The sequence below is a fragment of the Ochotona curzoniae genome, unplaced genomic scaffold (assembly GCF_017591425.1).
Source record: "Ochotona curzoniae isolate NIBS_2020 unplaced genomic scaffold, NIBS_Ocur_1.0 contig_43, whole genome shotgun sequence".
Lineage (NCBI taxonomy): Eukaryota > Metazoa > Chordata > Mammalia > Lagomorpha > Ochotonidae > Ochotona > Ochotona curzoniae.
The window spans coordinates 10020898-10040671 of NW_024466218.1; the positions used below are offsets into that span (position 1 = coordinate 10020898).

Genomic DNA, 19774 nt, shown 5'->3' on the forward strand with positions numbered 1-19774 from the left:
GATGGAAGATTTTTCCTTTTGTCTTTCCTTCTCTCTGTAAATCTTCCTTTCCAACGAAAATAAACTAAAACTGTTAAAAAGTACTACATCTCAAAAGAAAAGATGGGACAACGGGTAAAGGTTCAAATGAGTAATGAAGAAGAAAAAGAAGGAAGCATTCATTTAAACATTTCTACAGTATTAATGATTTACTTCATTACTTTTTTTTTTTAAGCCAAAGGCAAAAAGAGTGCCAAGAAAAAGAAGGCAGAGAAAAATTCTGGGTAACTCCCGCACTGAGGACCACAGACAGAAACTGCAAAGTGTCATCCTTCAGTAACTGCCCTGTCCTTTCCATATTCTTCCCATGTGTGTTTTGGAATTAAAATGGTTCTTTAAGAGGGGGGATGTTGCTGAGACAGGGTGGGGTGTCTTCATGATTCTGATAGTCTAAGAAAACGTGACACCAGTTTAAAGACATATAGAAAGTGAGACAACTGAACATGCTGCAAGCCAAGGAAAGAAACTCTAAACGCATCAGCACTCGGAGTGTATTGATGCTAGACTGACCTTTAGACTGTTTACGTCTCTCATTTACAAATACAGTATTAGTTGCCCCCAGATTAAAAACTATTTCTTGAATTCATCAGCAAAACAAGTCACTGGCAGAAGTGGCATGTGATACTGGGCCCGGAGATCTACAGCTCAGAGGGTTTTATTTTCACACTACCTTAATGAATTCACATCAAGAGCTCAAAAATCCAATACTGTTTCATTGCCCCTGAGTAAGTCTGAGAGGGACTCACAGCACAGGTATTACAAGCCCCAGAGGAAGACAGAAAATAGGACTTTCACCCACGAATAAGGAAAGCAACTTCTTGTCTTCGATGGCAAGAAAGAATTCGCCAAGCAATTGATTCAGTGTCTCCTCAGACATAAGAAACAGTGAAGAATGCTATTTAATTATTTTAAATTATGGTTTTACTCACAATGTCTGCATTCTGTTACGCTACAATGAGCATAGCACTTGCCTGCAAAGTGAGTGTGCAAAGATACGTGAGATACACCTTACTTCTTGAACCCCTGGCTCGCCCTGTCAAGTACAAAGATGAGACGGATGGGAAAACAAAGGACTAGAAATACGTAGTAAGTATAATGAAATGATCTCTGAATCTCTTTCTTCCGTGCCCTCCAGACATTCTTTCTCTTATTAATCCTTAATGTATCATAGCTGTAGATCTAGTAAATAAAGATTTCACAGTCAGTTCAGCTCTGTATTGTAGCTGAGGTTCAGCCACACAACACCAGCATCAGAGCCAGTCTCAATTCCGACTCTACTGAACTGTTGAATGGCTTAAAGACCTCAGCTACTTCTTTAAATCAATCACCAACTGACCCTAACCAGCACAAGAAAGTAGAGCAGAAATTCAGCCTGGTATTGACTTTACAGTGAACATTTGTGAAGGCTTACCAAGTGAGAATAAAACCCAGAAAACAAAATTTAGAAAGACAGGCAATTCAGAGGAGCTAAAATTCAGATGATTCTATATATGACTGAGTATATGAATGGACATGTCTACCATTTATTTGAATAAATGCACTAAAGATACATATTTTCAAACATTTCTTTAGAACCACATGGTTTCCTAAGACTGTTTATGCTTTAACAGACAGACATACTTCAGTATTTGAGGATTTAAAGAACGTCTAATATCCGCTGCTCGGTTCTAACAGTTTGTCATCTCCTGAGGGTGCTGAATTGGACTCAGCAGTGTTGGCTTCATGCAATCATTCACGGACCAGCAAATACTGTTATGAAGATAATGACGAACCACAAGAGCAATACTTCACCACAAAGCACTAACCCAGAAGCAAAATTTTAAATTAATCTGACATCTTCCACTGATCTGATTAGATTCTCCAAGGCAATCCTGGAGCTCAGCCAACTTCTAGCTTCGCAGAGGACCAGGAACTGGCGCAGACAGACCTGGTCTGGGTGGTGTGACAAGCTTCATTCCACATAAGCTAAGTCTGTAAACGAGCATTCATCCATATCTATATAAATTTACTTGTGTCAGGAAAGTGCCAAAAGGCAAAATTTTGAGTTGAGAAATGTAGAGCAAATATGCAAATGATATAACCTCAAATGCACAAAGAAAATAATATTCTCTGTTAAAACCTTTTTAAAAATGAATAAGTAAGCAGCTCCTCAATCAAACCCATAGGATGCTTTAAGGTATAAGTTTAATGGCTCTTTCTTCTGCTTTTGGAAACAAAGAATTGTTGCTTAAAAGCAATATAAGATTTGCACATACGTGCACAAAGCACCATTATAACAATCAGATTGAAAAAAAATCTAAATTTCCTTCAATTCATAGTAGCATTGGTTCTAATTACCTGGTTTCTTTATATAGCTTATAAATGGAGTTTTTATTTATGAAAATAATAGTGTAATTGCTGACAGTCAGGTTGCCACAAAGAGCGTTATCTAAAAGCTTCATCAGTCAACTAATCTGACTCAGCCTAATTAACTAATACATCCTTGTAAATGATTTTTTAAAACTTTACAATACAGTTCCATAGGCTCTGGGATTTCCTGTCCGCTTCCGTAACACCCTTACTGTCACCCACTGGTTTCCCCTCTAGTATTACAGTGGGTGGTCCTTCATGAACAGTCATAAATCATTCTGCGGTTGAAGTATTTCCCGATATCGTAGGCATGGACCCTGTCAGAGTCCAGCACTCCACTGTCACCATATTCATGTTGATTGTACATTTTCTGTTTTTCTCCCTGTTGTAGATTGTGTTTTTGGCTCTGTATAACAGAATATATTTGAGAATATTTGAAAACTATTTGAGAATAGATGTGATCTTGAAATGAAATATTTTGTTGCGGCTGCATGATAACACTTTTAATAACTTTTCTGTATGCAGAATTTCTTAGGTACTAGAAACTGTTAAAAGTAAACAAACTCGCCAACTAAATAAAAAGGCTTCCACAAGACAACATAATCTCACTAGGGAATTTGGGTTTTGGCCTGGAAAACATTTTAATAGTTTTTCTAATTAAAACTCATCATCATAAAATATTAACCACCAAATTTAATTTCCTACTAAGAATACTGTTTTACATCATTTTTATTAAAAACATGTTTTATTCGATTTTCCAACTAAATTAAATGGTGAATAGGACCTGCTTTTGTGGCTGGTTTATGTGCTTTAATAACTATATGAGACTATGCTATTCAGATAAATTAGATGCAATTTTCACAGGAGTATATTTTGCTAAAATGTTATTCATATATACATGGAGCAGTAAAAATGATTGCATATGCATTTTTGTGTGTGTGTTTAAATTCATTCAGTTTGTTTAATGTTCATAAAGTTGACTGAACATTTTTGTTAGACTAGATGTGTTTTTCTAAAAACGTATTCAAAATTACCAGCCATCGTAATTGTCAAAATTAAGAAACAAAAGCTAATTCAGACTTAGATAAACATGTGTTCTAATCCCCCATCCAGACAGCCTAGCCGCATCATTTGAACATGAACCACACCCAAATTATTTAGCGCTCTTCAAGATATCTTGACAGTCCAGAACAATTATAACAAATATGAGAAGGTGGTGGTAAAGACACAAGTATCTTCTAAAATGTGACATCCACCATTGCCTCTCACACTTCCTTCCTGCATGATTGTTTTCGTCAGCACAGTGGAGGTATGGCTCGTGCATCTGCGTGGTTTGTAAAAGTAAACTCCGCAGCTAAACTTACGTTTCAATCCAGCATATAAGAAAGGATGGCAGAAAAATGGAAACTCCTACAACCACCTTTGTTTATGCACTTATTTATATGACAGCTACATGGCTTTTCAAATTTTCATGTTTCCTTTCAACACAGGACTATACTCCTTTTACAAATTCATGTCTAGATGCATTCATATCTCAAGAGAAATACATCCAGATTTAAAAACCAGTTTTTATATCCTTTGTGTTCTCAGTTAAATGATTTTTATATCTGGAACTACCAGGCTGAAACCATGAAAAATGGTAATTTCATGTGGTTTAAGCTAATATTTCATGGAACTTACTCTAGGAAATAATACAAATTTGTTTACTGAATAATGAAACTTTGGGCCTCCCACAACTTACTCCAGTAAATTACTCTAGTAAATTACATTTTAGCCCTGGTCAAAGTAAGTTACATTTTAAAATTACAGCCCTGATCTTGGCACCGTAGCCTAGTAGCTAATCTTCACCTTGCTTGGCCAGGATCCCATATGGGCGTCGGTACTTATCCCAGTTGCTCACTTCCCAACAAGCTCCCTGCTTGTAGCCTGGGAAAACAGTCAAGGACAGCCCAAAGCCATGGGACTCTACTCACATGGGGGAACCTGGAAGAAGCTCCTGGTTTTAGATCAGTCCAGCTCAGGCCAATGCGGCTACTTGGGGTGTGAACCAGTCGATGGAAGGTCTTTCTGTATCTCATTCACTCTGTAAATCTGACTTTCCAATAAAAAATGAATAAGTCTTAAAAAAATTATAGCCCTGGATGGGGACATGTGTTTTCTCTTGCTAAATGTGCCTCTAATTTGGGGTGAATTTGTATCACATGCAGGTTTGTGGGAGGCAAACGTTTCTACTTGTCTTAGGAAGGCACTGTATGAAACGCAAAAGCAAAAGCAGCTGAATGTTGCATATTAATCTAGAGGCATCCGATCACTACAGATTCTTATCCCTGATTTCTATCTCCTTGATTCACATGATTACTCAGCTTGGAGGATAACATTTCCCTTCCTCTCTATTTTTCCAAAATATGTGATATGAATGTATCCCTCTTGGTATTTTATAAATGTATTATGATTCTTCTACAACTACAAACAAAATATGATTATTTTTACTTTCAACTTAATATTATGCCAAATAAGTACATTACTATTTATACCAGTCTATGTTAAAATTATTGGGAAAATTTTCATTGAAATCACAATATTTTACTTAAATTTCTAAAGAATAATGTCTCAAAATAGTCATCTGACACTATATTAAATATAAAATTTTAAATTATTTTGTATTGCTAAGATTTTGTTTATAACTGGAGTTTAAGACAACTACAAAACTAGGAATTCCCCTTAAAATTTTCCTTAAAAAAATCTATACATAAAAAATTTTTCTTAAATCTTCAGACACATCGACTCTATTGCTACAAAAAAATTAACTACCCTGTCAAAATAAGGTAATTGTTGAGTTCTACATCAATATATTAGCCCAAAATCTACACTAATATGTTAGTCACCCATTTATGAGACTATTTAAATTTTACACTAATCAAAATGTAATAAAATTGATCTTAAAGTAGTTCCTTAGTTATATTAAAGATATTGCAGTTACAGACCATGTTGCACAGTATAATTACGGAATATTTCCAGCAGTGCAGAAAATAGCATCAGAAGAATTTCCCCAACCTCCATTTGAAAATGCCTCCCCATGGTGTCTCTAATTTTTGTTCTATTGGGTTCTTTCTCTGCATACATCAGTAGTTCTCAACTCAGAGTGTTCACCCCACTCCAACAAGGGGAAATTTGTGCAAAATTGGAGATGTTTTTCTTTGTCAAATTTGGAGGTGGGGTGCACCATTATGTAGCAGTCTGAGGCCCCTTATCTGCTAAAGATTCTTCAACACGCAGGTCATCTCCCTTTACATAGATTTCTGTGTCAATAACTAGTCCTAGACTGAGAAACCCTCATCTATACTACTCCATTATTAGCTGCATAAGTGCTAACCTTTGTGCCATTCCTAAATATTAGTATACCCCACTCACAAGAAAACCATACTCCCACAGTCAGCCTAAGACTAGTTCCCTGGACTCCCACTAATATGACAAACACAGAAACAAATGAGAAGTTTCACTATTTCAAATTCTTATTTTGATAGGATTATTCCCCTGCAGTTTAGCTGCACTGTAACCAAAACAGATGATATTGTGTATTCTTCTATTCATTCTGGGGAGTGAAGGGGAGTGAATCAATGGAGGGAAGATCTTCCTCTGTGTCTCGCCTCCTGTCTGTATATCTGACTTTGCAATAAAACAAATAAATCTTAACAAAATAAAAAATCCTAAAATTCATACAGAATCATGAAAGAGCCAGAATGGCCAAAACAACCTTGAGGGAAAAAAATACAAGAAGAACAATGGCTGGCTTGATAATACTTGACATCAAAGCATGCTATAAAGATTTAGTGATTTAAACAGCCTGGTACTGGCAAAAAAATTGGCACATGGATCATCAGAACAGATTAATAGCCTTCAAATTAAGTACATATTTACACCCAGCTGATTTCTTTACCAAAAAAAAAATACCCAGACTATACTAACGATAATCTCTTTAGCAAATGATGCTGGCAAAATTATATTAATGAAATCAGATTCATACCTATCACCACAATTAACTGAGGATATATCAAAGACCTAAATTATACACCTGAAAGTATAAAATTGCTGGGAGAAATGTATGGAAAACACACCAAAACATTGGCAACGGTGATCAGTACTTGGATAGGACCCCTAAAAAATACTCTTAAAGTAAACAAACCTAGAAGCTTCTGCCCAGCAAAAGAAATGATCAATAAAATAAAGGTATAGCCAACAAAATGGAAAAAAATACTTGCAAGCTGACAAAGGATTGAAGAGACTTAAAAAAACATAGCCAATCCTGGTAAGAAATTGGCAAGGGACCTCAATAAATGGATAGATGGTCTTCAAAAGAAGAAATCCAAATAGCTCAAAATATATTAAATACTGTTCAATATCAGTAGCTATCAGAAAAAAATGTAAACTCAAACCAATGCAAATCCACTGGTAGAATGGCTAAAATCTAGAGGATAGAGACACTAATGCTGGTAAGAAAGTGCAGAAACAGAAACACTTCACACTGTTAGAATATAAATTAGTGCGGCCACCATGGAAATTTCTTTAAGAAGTGGAAATACACTTGTCACATAATCCAGTGATCCTAATTCTGATTCTATAATCTAGAGTCAAAAAGTTCTTGCAAACAGCTGAATTACAGGATGCAATGAGCTAATTTTTAAAAGAAAAAAATATTAATTCCTTTCTAAATGCAAACTTTAGTTTCCATTCACAGTTACCCAACTATTACACTTAGAAAAACCAAGACACTGTTTTCAAAGGTCACTGAAATAATGGGTCTAAGGTGTTCACAATATCTACTTTCTCTATGCTGTCCTTCCTGTCAAGAATAATAGAATTCCTGAAGAATCTTCAGTGGATCCAGAAATAAGAGCCTGATTTTTCTTTCATAAACATCTGAGCAAACTAGCCCCAAATCACAGCAAAATATCTCCTTCTACAGCAAAAATCACTCTGGTAAATTACTCTTTTGCATCCAACATATTTTAGTTGTAAATTGTCTTTAAAGTCAAAGAAAACATTTTTTTGATCAACACTACTAAAGTCTTAATTTACTCTTAAGATGGATGTCCCCAAAATTGAACTTAGAAAACATTATCACACAAATCCAAACCACATTAATATAACACATATATTAAATTAATGGAGAAAAATGTGTGCAAACTTGGATTTTATAGTTGTTTATAAAACAGTGTGCCATCTTAGCTCTTAGACACAAGGGTGTTAAGAGATGCTTGGCATTTTAGAGGGTTCTGATACCATACTAATTTTTGTAGCTTTCTTTCTTTGATTTGGAAGGCTTACCATCTTGCTGGCCATGAAGAGTCTGTGGACTTTGCATTCTTTCCTCAAGATTGGAGCTAAGGTCAGAATTCACGGCAGACATCCGTGTTGAATCACTCATATCGAATTCATCACTTTCTATCGAGCTTTCATCCTGAAAATAGTTCAAAATATCATCAATCATCATAAAGCACAGTAATGATTGTATCTGTACAGTCATTAAAAGTCACCCAGTAAGTAAGCTTTTACAGGACTCAGTAAATTGTGTTACACACTAATAGATACTCAAAATAACCAATTGAGTCATTTTGAAAATGTTCAAGCAATATGTCAATACACTCAAATACTTTTAAAGGCAAAATAATGTGCTTAGGAATAATGCAGTGTGGGAATTAGTGTGAATAATGAAAGAATTTTTTCTTAGCCAATACATATTTTAATAAATTATGTGTATCAGAAAACATAGCATAAAACACAAATTTTATTAAAAATTAATTGACCCAATAAACTATTCTAAGATGAAATGCTTCAGCAAAGGTAAACAAGATAGATCCTAAAGATAAATTACCTGTCTAAATTCAAACTTTATTTTTGGTATAAAGATAATGTACCATTTGTTTTTTTCTACTGAATAAAGATTGCACTGCAACTACAAAAAGGAGCTCTAGGTAAAACTGAGTAACATTTATTTACTAAAAGTTAGTGCACATAGTAATTAAATTACCAAATGGCTAGCATGCCAGATGGCCAATTCAACCAAACCTGTCAATCACTGACTCAAACAAAATCTAGGCTGCAATCATGTTACTGAAGGAAATTCCTCTTAGAGAAATTATTTTTGGATGATCGGGATGGTTATGTAGGCGGGAACCATGTATAACATGGAAATAATTCATCAAAATCACCAGGTTTGATTTTAGTTTGCAGATGTTTGATGTGAAACCTTAACATTCATATGATCTGCAGAGCAAGCACATTGCTATTTACGTTGCAGACATCATTCTCATGTTTGCTAATTCAAACTTTATCACAGCCTGTGAGGCGGGGGCCAGTATTTGCCCAATTTTATAGATAAAGAAACTGAGGCCTATAAAATTTAAATGGTTTCCTCCACTGTGATATCCCAGAGCCAGTATTCATAAGTAGTCATTGAGGCCCCAGGAAACAGCTGCTTGAAATAAAACATTGCCACAGTTTCATAAATGACAACCTGGCGTCAGCAAAGAAGCTGACATGGCGAAGGAGTAGCAGTGTTCTGACCAAGTTATCAATCTGTATTCTGATCCACAGATCAGACCCAGGTGATTCTGGGGTTCTTCCTTCACCAAAGATGTGACTATGTCAGGGCACACCCAGCAACACTGGCTCTTCATTAATTCAGCAAGGAAATTCTACCCACAAGTCTTATACTTCACTGGTCACATAGATTCCTCTTGGCCATATACCTTCTCTCTCAACACACTGCACTTTCTCCAACCCTAAATCCTAAATAAGCACAAAGCATCTGGAGTATATATACATATATATTAAAAATAAAATTAAATAACCAATTCAAAGTGTGGATCACAGATGCATACTGCACAGTATCTTCGCTTCTCGGCATGCTAGTCTCAACCGTAAAATTCCTCTAGGTGAATACGCATATATACATGTTTACCTATTATCCATTCATCTTGTATTTTGCATGAAGGTTGCCTTATGTCAGAGAGAACATATGCTATCTGGCCTTTTGGAATTTGTTTATTTCACTGAGCATAAGGGTCTCTAATTGGGACTATGCTGTTGTAAATGACAGAATTTCATTATTTTGATTTGCTGAAATATTATTAGTGTATAATATATATTTATATATAATATAGATAGATGGATCTGTGTACTAGAAGACATTCTCAGAATCCATGCTTTTGGATTCAAAACCATGCTGTGCCCTGCATTACACTGCTACTTAAGCCAGTTAGATAAGCTCTCCATGCCTCAGTTCCTTCATCTACACAATGGGGATAATAGTATCAGTTTCATAGATTTGAATGAAAATTGAAGAGGCTTAAATACGTAAACTATCTAGAATAGTATCAGGGACACAATGTCTAAAATTAAATGCATAAAATATTTGATGTGATTTTTTTAAAGAATTATAAGAAACAAGAGTTAGTATGTAGTTAGACTTGATTTTCATTACCTTGAGATTTTAGTTGCACCAGGCATAAGTTCACCCTGTGTGATAGGGAGACTGGTCTAACGGTAATCATGGGTCAAAGTAGCTATGTGGTATATAAATCAAGTTTGTGATTCTTTATCCTAGAACATCTTGAGTAACTTCGTACTGGTCAGGTTAACACTGTTTTTTAGCTAATTAAAAATACAGTTGTCTCTCCTATATTTCAGATAGCTTTGATTAAAATACAACATAATCCATTAATAATTAGAACTTACAGGATGAATGCTTGCACTTAGAGAATAAATTCTTGAACTTAGATTTATTTAGACTTATTTAATTATTTGTAATTCAGAGTTATAGATAGTAAGAAAGAGACGGAGACTTTGTATCCAGTGGCTCACTAAACGGTGAGCTGGGACTGGACAAAGCCTGGAGCCAAGAGTTTCATCACATTTTCTCATATGGGTTCGTTTTCTCTTTTCAAAATGCAAATACAATTTAATTATAATTTAAATATAATTTAATATTTAATTTAATATTTAAATATAATTTAATCCTTGTACAATTTTTGAATGCTATTAAGTTTTTTCTATTTTTAAGTTACTTGAATTATCCATCTCTCATTGATTTAATATTTCATTTTACTTTACATGTAACTAAGTGTAACCTACTATTACTCTTTCAATTTCTGAATGAGCTACTTTTCTGTTCAAAAATTTGCAGCCATGTCTGTCCTCTTCCAGCTTATGTGTCAATTTATCATTTTAGCATTTAGGGTTTTCCATAAGCTTGTTGGAAAACTATTCCTATCAATCCCATTTTTGCTGTTTTTTTTTTTCAGTTAAATTTTTTTCTCCAGCAGAATTACCGCCTGTCTTGCCACACTCTGTATGAAAAACACTCCCTCAGACCTCACTGTGCACGAGATAGATCATGTTATTCAGAAAATCACATTCCATGATTCAGGATTTAAAATCTGCAAAAGGCCACCACTTAAGACACTACACATGTCCCTAATGCTTGTTATTTGCATTGTGTTGTCCAAGAAAACGTTCTGTGATGGCAATATTACTCGCAATATTCTCTGTTCCGTAAGGTAACCACTAACCATATACAGATATAGTGGACTTCAAATACAGCTAGTGTGATGTAAAAATTGAACCTGTTGTTTTTGCTTGTTTTAAGTAATTTTTCAATTAAGTTTAAGTAGCCACCTGTGGCTGCAACCCATATTGGCCACTGTGATCCTGACACGCCCTCATTATTAAATCTTAAAAATGCATCAAATAACCCACTGAATGTAGTAAACATCTTAATACAGAAGTTGTTTCATACCTTACATCCCTTAATATAAATTTCTAGTCAAACCATCTAAATATATTTGGACAATTTCTCTCAGAAAGTTTTTCTAAACTTCCCCAACAGTTTATAGGATGGTTGACCTGACAATGAATGCAGCAAGTTGTAAAAATCTTTCTCAACATGGCAATCCCAAAAACACGAGTCAATTGATTTTAAAATCTTGTCTTTGGCTATATACTAAATTGAGTATTTTCTCATGATTACTGACCATTGTAGTGCATAGTCTCCAAGTATGATCAAGTCCCTCCTTTCCCGCACCTGTATGTCATTTCTCAAACCAAGAGGTAATACATATTTCTTCTCTCTTTGAAACTGAGATCTCTTTTTGTTTGTTTTTGCTTTGGTTAACAGCCTATAGCAGGTTAACCCCAGATGCCTGGGAGATATTCTGTTTGTTCTCCCTGAAAGCCAGCTACCACATAAGAAATCTGAATGCCCTGTATCAACTTATTCTGCAGAAGTGCAAGATCTCCACATGTAGGCAGAGGCTGCAAAGGGATTATCTCCAGTCAATCGGATGCATAGCATTTCCAGATTTAGTTAAAGCATTTTTTAAATAACCCTTGCTCATTTTAAAACCCTGGAACCATCACTGACTCTTGATTTTTCTTCCAGATTCTACACTCAGTTGGTGAGAAAAATTTTAAAGCCTATTCATAATCTTATCTTATTTCATTACTTTATCTGTTATGGCTCTAAACTAGCCAGGATCACACTCTATTCCCAAAACACTCCTCAGGAGCTCATACAACGAAGTGCACTGTATATTCATAAGGACTAGTCACCCCTGCCTGTAGATTTATTTAGAAGAAAGGAGTGAAGGAACAAGCTTTCCAACAGGGAGCCACAGGCTGTTTCTCGTTCATAGGAGCTGTTACGGTTGTCATGTGACAATTCACACCATTATTTTAGATAAATCGTGGACCTGGCAAATTAGGCTCATACCACCAAAGAGGAAATGCCAATTGCAAAAATCATCCAGTTAAAGGAAACTGAAAGATTATTACAAGGTATTTCTGGGCTTCTGACAGTTTGTCATTAGCAACATTACCTAACACCACCACTGCCATTCCAACTTAATCTGTTTTATGAGGGAGCAAACCTAGGGAGTTACTCCAAAGTCAAGTTCTCATGCAAAACTTGAAATTTTTTGTTAACTCTTAGGCAATACTTACTCTGCAATAAATCCTGACAGCCCACCCTGCTTGTCTCCCTATAGTCTAATCTCAAAAGATGTGATTCTGCAAAAATATATATATATCAGATCATGTAGTATCTCTACCTAAAACCTTCCATTTGCTCCATATTACTCAGAGTAAAGCCCAGCGGTTGTTTCTTTTTTATTGAGTATTTATTTGAAAGGCAGTTACAGAGAAAGGAGGAGGGACAGAGAGAGGGAGAGATGGAAAGATCTTCCATCCACTGGATCATTCCACAAATGAATGCAATGAGGTTAGGGTTAGGGTTAGCTGAGCTGCTCCAAAGCTAGAAGCCCAGACGTTTCAGATCTTTTGCCTGTGTGCAAGACTCAATCACACTGATGATCTTTTTCTCCCTTCCCAGGTATATCAATTGGGGGCTGGATTTTCCAATCAGGCCTCCAACCGGCACCCCTATGGGATGCCGGCATCACAGGTGGAGACTTAGCTTGCTATGCAACGATGCTGGGCCAACCCAAAACTTTTTAAGGTGTATGGCTCTACATGACTAAGAGTTCTACCATCTCCTTAAACCCCTCTCCTATTATTGCTTTCTTGCTTATTCTGGTTGCACTATCTTGACTATTCTGCTTGTCTTTCAGCTATGGCATACAAACTAGCTTTAGGAGCCTTGTTCTATATTCCCCTGATAAATACATACTGTGTTTCCTTCAATTTTGGTCAAATGATACATTCCCAATGAAAGTATTTAAAATTGTGATCCTTGGTTCTAAAGAAATTATCATTTCTGGCCACCTTATTTCTTTCAATAAGATTTACCATGTCCCTATAAAAGAGTAAAAGTCTATTTTCTTTATTTTCTGTTTCTCTTAACTGAAGATAACCTTAAAAAGGCAGGATTTTTTGTCGATGTATCTATTGCTTGTCTGCAGAGTACCAGGATCATAGAAGGCATCCAATAAATATTGTTTGAACTTCCTGGATTAAATGATATTCAGATTCATATATAACTTGCAAACAAGGCCTATATCACCTGGATTCCATTTTAGTGTGAGTTACCTCTGTCCTGTTCTTCAATAATCAAAATTTTCTAAAATTTTTAAATAATATATAATTAGTCACTTATCTGAATATTTAAAAACAATGCACATCAAATTCAAAATTCTTAAATGTGACCACAAGAAGTAAATTCTTAATCTAGTTAACAATTTGGAAGCATCTGTGTCTTATATTAATTACTCATGATGCTTAGAAGCCAGAAGGACTCAGCATATGTGGCCTGTATTGTTGGCACAAAGTTGGTCTTTGTATATTTTGACCTAGAAATAAACATATCAATACTAAGTGAGCTATGCACAAATAATTTCACAATGCTAGCCTATTTATGAGATGCTGTTTTTTTTCAAATACATAATGATTCATGGAAATAATTTCTCATTTTTGAAGGTGGACAGGCAATATTTTTGAAATTGTGTTGAGTCTTCAGCCCTGTGATTTTATTGATATTTGTTCATTTATTTATATGGAGCCAAATGGAAATACATAATTTGCTACTGTAATTGTACGAATGTTTATTCCTTGCAGAATATAGCGTAACATTAGGTTTATTGAGACAAAATTATTTTAAAATAGCTTTAAATGATACTTTGTCAAAAACTGCAACAGCTAAAAGACTCTGGAGAAATTTTATTATCTGAAGAAATTGCAAACAGGAAAGGATTTATTGACCTAAGGATCTGTTCCTAATGTAGGTAGTTTAACCATCTCTACTAAATAATATATCCTAACCAATTAACACAGATACATAAGCCTTTATTTTGTAGCAACTATTATTTTATCTTTTCAAGACCATAATTAGGCTACATATATAACTCAGCCACTGATTTTGAAATTCTCAAACCAAAAGGAGGGACTAGTTAGAATCCTAAAGAGTGTTCAATACATGTACATCTCAATAGATACACATTAAGTGTTTAATACATGGCAACATATTGCTATATTCTCACATCATAAAATAATTTGAAGCATTAGATCACCTCCAACTAAGAGTCACCATAATTTTTTTCCTAGAAAATACAGAGAAGTAAATGAAAAAAATAGAATGGTACATGAATAAAAAATAACCTCAAAATACTTGTGAGCGGTAAAGAAATGATTAGACTTGTACAACCTATCAAATCAATCTTTTCAAATTTTTAGACAAAACAACCTTAATAGCTGTCTTACGTTCTTCCTAGTTATGGAAAATTTACTGTAAATTCTCCTCCTGCCCCGCTAAAGCTTTCTAGGACTTTGGCAAGCTTAGTGCACTGATTCTCAAATGAACCAAGGAGAATCAATTTTTTTCCCAGAAAGAGCCACTTCACAAGCAGCACTATGTTAGGTGTGTGAAAGCGGGGACGCTGATCCAGGACTCAGAGTCCATGTCCACTTTCCCCATCTGTGCCATCTTGGTGACAATTTTTTTCATTAAAACGTAAATCACTGCTTTCCCGACGCCCTCATCCTTAACACAACAGTCATGGTTATCAAACTCCACTGCAGCCTGCGCTACAAATGCGTGTGTTTCCCTTTTACCTCGTCTTGCTGTGAGTTCAACAGCTGCAGCTTCATGTGCTTCATGTAAGCCATGGTAATTGGCATGTTGTAGTCAATCATGCTGGTCACCAAAGTGGGAGGTTTTCCATTATCTGTAATGAAACATGGTTAATGGGCAATGAAAGCAATACTGCATTCTACCTGTCATTTCGCAATGATCCAATTTAGCCCAATGAAAACAGGTTTCTAGAGATCGAGTGCTTAAAAGCATCTTAGCAGTACAGAAGGATACAAAGTGTAAAAAAAAAAAAAAGAGTGGGAAGGTCATACAAAGGTATATCAACACAATTTATAATGTGCATACATCAGTGAATTCCAATTACAGAAGAACTTTTCAATACCTTTAGTAACCACAAACAAGGCTAATGTGTTAAATAAATATAATTATTTGTATTTCCCCTCTTTGTTGTGCAGTTTTGTTCTATAAGTACTTTAGGAGTGCCAGAGGGAATATTCTTCGTTTTTAAGCTTTTTTTTTTTTAACCAGGCTATTCATTCCCAACATGGGGAAATGACATAGCAAAACTATTTGAGACTGTCTTGAGATAAGAACATAGTCATGAAAAAAATCTAGATAATATTGAATATCACAAATTGAGATAAATTTGGATATCATAAGTGTTTATGTAAAAATTTCACCGAATGACCATCTGTATTATTTATGATGGTTACAAATTATGAATTGGCAGATTTTAAAAGACACTGATACAAATCGATTTGCTGAATTTACCTAAAATACTATGAAAGACAATAAATGAATATTAAAACATTATTCTACATAAAGAAAATGTTATTTGCCCTTGCCACAACAATATTTCTCCTAAGAAAAGGCACTGAATTACTTTCTAAGTGGATATTCAAAATTTGCTGCCTCCTACTTGAATAAATGAGATGATCTGACTTCTTGAACTGTTTCCATCTACCGCATTTTTATAAAACTGTACAATATAAATTGCTATTATGAATGAAATGACTTTAAATCTCACTATTTGACACTGCGACTACCTTTGTGATCTGTTCCATCTGGGTTTAAATGCATTCTTTTCTGGCACTCTGAGCAGCTCATTAGAAACCGTGTCACCGCTTCTCTTGGTAGAAACGCATAGCTCTCTGAAATCTGAAATGATTCACAAAATACAGGTGTTATTATACAAGCTGACTGAGCATGCCTGCACAGAAATGATCATTGTAGTTCCAAATAAGACGCATTATTTGATAATGGCAGAAAGCACAATGGGAGCATGCACTGCGTACCATGCATCATTTCAAGAAATATCTATCCAACTTGATTAGATGTCTCCTAAGCATAGCCAACAACGCCATGTGGAGAAAGAAAAAATCAACCCCATCTGGATGGATGTCTGTGTATGTGTCTGCATCTCTTTTCAGAAAATAATCACAGTGCTCAGTGAATTTTCCTTTTTTATTAGAAATCGCCAACACTGTTTTTAAACACAGTGCTAGTGTGATCAAACTCACATTCGATTTCAAAATTTAATCCTTAGTGGAAACAATTGACTTTGCATACTCTATAATGAGTTTTTCTTTATTCAGATTTTATATAAATTTTGAGAAAAGACAAATTCAAATTCATATATATACACATATATATATACATATATATGTATACACATACACACATATATGTATACGTACTGCAGTGAATCATCCCTTCCACACAAAATGACACACTTGGAAATGCACTTAGGCCTTCTATTTTATTTACTTTGTGCAGTTTTTTCCTAATTTAATGTCCACAATTGCTCACAACAATGGTCAGGAGGAGAGTCGGCTTTTCTGTGTCCTAGACAGAACTCGTTCTCCAGATGTCACAGCCTACAACGAGTCAGAAATCAGTATTTCATCACAGTGACTTTCTAAATATTATCTGAGAAAACCAAGAAGTTCCTCTCATTATACCAAACAACTCCTGAGGTGACTGCTAGATTGGTAAAGACCTCTGAATAAATGCTGTCATTCACGGAGAGAATTCCATGAAGAAATCAGAAGAAAGTGTTTGGTTTCCCACCCCAGCACTAACGCGGAAACAAACTGGAGGGAAGTGGAGCAATAAATGAGTTGTAAGCTAGACCTAAATGCCACAGAGGACTTTCTAGATGCAGGTACAGCCATTACCAACATTGTTAAGTTAGTGGAAGCAAGAAAAAATATGTACCAAATATAGTGATCTGCTAATTTCCTTATTGGTGATGGATTCATCAAGTCCTAAGGATTCCAAAAGACAGGCAACTCTATGGATAAAATCTGCCATCAATGACTTACTTGCAGGTAATTAAAATTTACTTCTACTAGGATTAGAAATATGAAACTTTAGTCTTGAAATGTAATTATATAATTTATGAATTAACATGGGCAATTTTTTAAAATTACCACTTTAAATGAACCTGTTATGGGGGAAAAGTTCTGATCTAAACATATTTTGTTCAAATCCTTAATATTAGTTCCTGAAAACTATATATAAATATATGTGCAATTTAAATTCTCCTTCATTCTATCATTCAACTTTTCTCTCCAATTCAGTACACACACACACACACACACACACACACACACACACACACGAGTGTATTTCCAAAGCTTACAACAAAAGAGAATTAAAGCTTGACTTTATCTTGGGGTAAGAACTTTGATTCCACAATCTCTTCACAAGAGTAGTTTCCATAAACTTTGTTATGACTCTTGCATTTTATACCAAAATAAATGAGTCTTTCGATTCTAAATTTCATCGAGCTTAAAAAAAAAAAAAACATTTAATTAATTTGAAAGGTAGGCAGGTAGATTTAAAAAAAAAAAAAAAAACTCTCAAAATCCCTGCAGTAATCAGGGTTGAAGAGAGGAGTTTCTAACCACCCAGATCTCCAGCCTGTGTGACAGGGAGGCGACTACAAAGCCATCCTCTGTGTCCCCCTACTGGTGTCAGCAGTGGAATCCAATTTCAAACTCAGATACGGCATGCCAGCATTCCAAGCAGTGTTTTACTTGCTCCACCAAATCCTCTCCCCTCTACAAACTTTTTGAAGTATCCCCAATTGCACACATGAATTGATCATTCTTTTCCCACGTTTACAGAAGGAACTAACACTGTCATTTATTTCTGGATTAGTTTTCATCAGACTCTATAAAACCCCTTTCACAATTAAAAACTTTAAAAAGTCTATCATTGTATGCTTTTTCCTGGTATTTTACACTTCAACACACACATGGAGCTGTAGACCATGGGTATGAATGCAGTTGACCAACCTATTTGCCAACAAGCAGAATTTTAGGACAAGATTGCACTTGTTTCCATAAAGGATGTCTATTCAATCTTCTCTGCTTACACAAGAGAGAATTACCATAAAGATAAAGAGAGATGAATGCCAGAATTGGAGAGATACTGCATCAACTACCAAGGTCTTGATATTCTGGAAAATCCACTACTTCCTAAACCTGCTACAGTGCTCATGGAGAAATCCCTTCTAGACATATTTATCATTGCCTTATTCCAATTCTTTGACACTTCCTAACACTATTGGACTCCAAATCAATTTTTCTTGAAATTGTTATTCATCATTTATCGTTTTCATATTAAAAATGATTCGATGTGATATCCACAACTATATGAGCGTATGTGTGTACCAGTGTGCATGAAATAACACAAATCACACTTTAGTTTGGAAATGATGTTCAAGCAAATATTTGACCACATAATTCTCTCTTGTATGGTTCTGACATGGCATTTGTCATGTCAGTCTACGTTACATAAGAGGACAACAGCATTTGGAACTCTTCTATGGCGAGACCTGCCATGTAATTTCATTTCCCTCAAATTTCTCCTTTCCCACCTCCTATGGACTGGGGCCTCCATACGACGGGATAGTCTTGGGCACAAAGAGTGACCTTCCAAAGAAGTTTTTCATATATGAAACAGTAATTCATTTTCAGAAACAATATTTATCCTACAGTGGAGAGGCAGCGGGGAATCAACTCCTTTCTTCTTGACCTGATTCCACTGGTCTGGTTCTGGGATTTTCAGGAGTGGTGTTACGCTCATGGTGGAGTAGGAATTTCTATTGCCCAATCTCCCACAGAAGAAACTTGAAGAAACTTGAACAACCATGTAGGCATCTTTATCTATTCAGAGCAACTAAAGAGATTATAGCCCCTGGATGGAACACAGACATAAGAAAAGGCCCAGCCAAGAAGAAAGAAAGGACAGTTCCAGCTTTCCCAAGCCAAATTTCCCCCAAACCCATATGGTACAGCTTGTAGAAAGATGAGAAACGTGTTCTGCCAGGTAAAAGAACAAAGTGAGCACGCAGCTTCACATTGGATCCCAGTGACAGGCCCACCTCTAAACCTCGGACTACAGCTTTTTCTATATAATCAAAACTATCATTCTTAAAAAGTTTTATGTGTATATAATTTTGTTATCATCTTAAATAGCTTATTATAGCTGTAACATATTCTATGTAAAATCCATGGCAAAAAGAAAATAACTTCTAGTAGATTTATAGACGATAAAGAGAAGGGAATCAAATCATAGGATTAAGTAAAGTCAAAAAACCCAAAAGGGAAATAGTTAGCAATATTACAGGAAGTCCTTATGAATGATGACCCACATCTCCTAAAAACCATAAGTTATCTGTGTATTTGACAACATAACGCTTTCAATGAAAGTGCAACATTTTCTCTTTAGGGGTGTGTGCTTTTATTGTGTTGGGGGTTTTAACTTTTTTAGATACCACAGTGTAAACACAGTATAATAGAATTTTTCAGAAATACAGAATATATCAAAATGTTA

At 35.3% G+C, this 19774-nt stretch overlaps 1 protein-coding gene across 6 annotated transcripts in view; it reads right to left on the minus strand.

Annotated features, from left to right (window-relative positions):
* NOL4 (nucleolar protein 4) overlaps positions 1-19774 on the minus strand; it is a 264078-nt gene that overhangs the window by 162970 nt on the left and 81334 nt on the right. For all 6 annotated transcript variants that reach the window (XM_040984706.1, XM_040984711.1, XM_040984710.1 and 3 more), the window contains 3 exons: positions 15976-16087; positions 14950-15062; positions 7714-7846 (listed from right to left, as the gene is read on the minus strand). In XM_040984706.1, coding sequence (XP_040840640.1) covers positions 7714-7846; positions 14950-15062; positions 15976-16087 — 358 coding nt within the window. The remainder of the gene's footprint in view (positions 1-7713; positions 7847-14949; positions 15063-15975; positions 16088-19774) is intronic.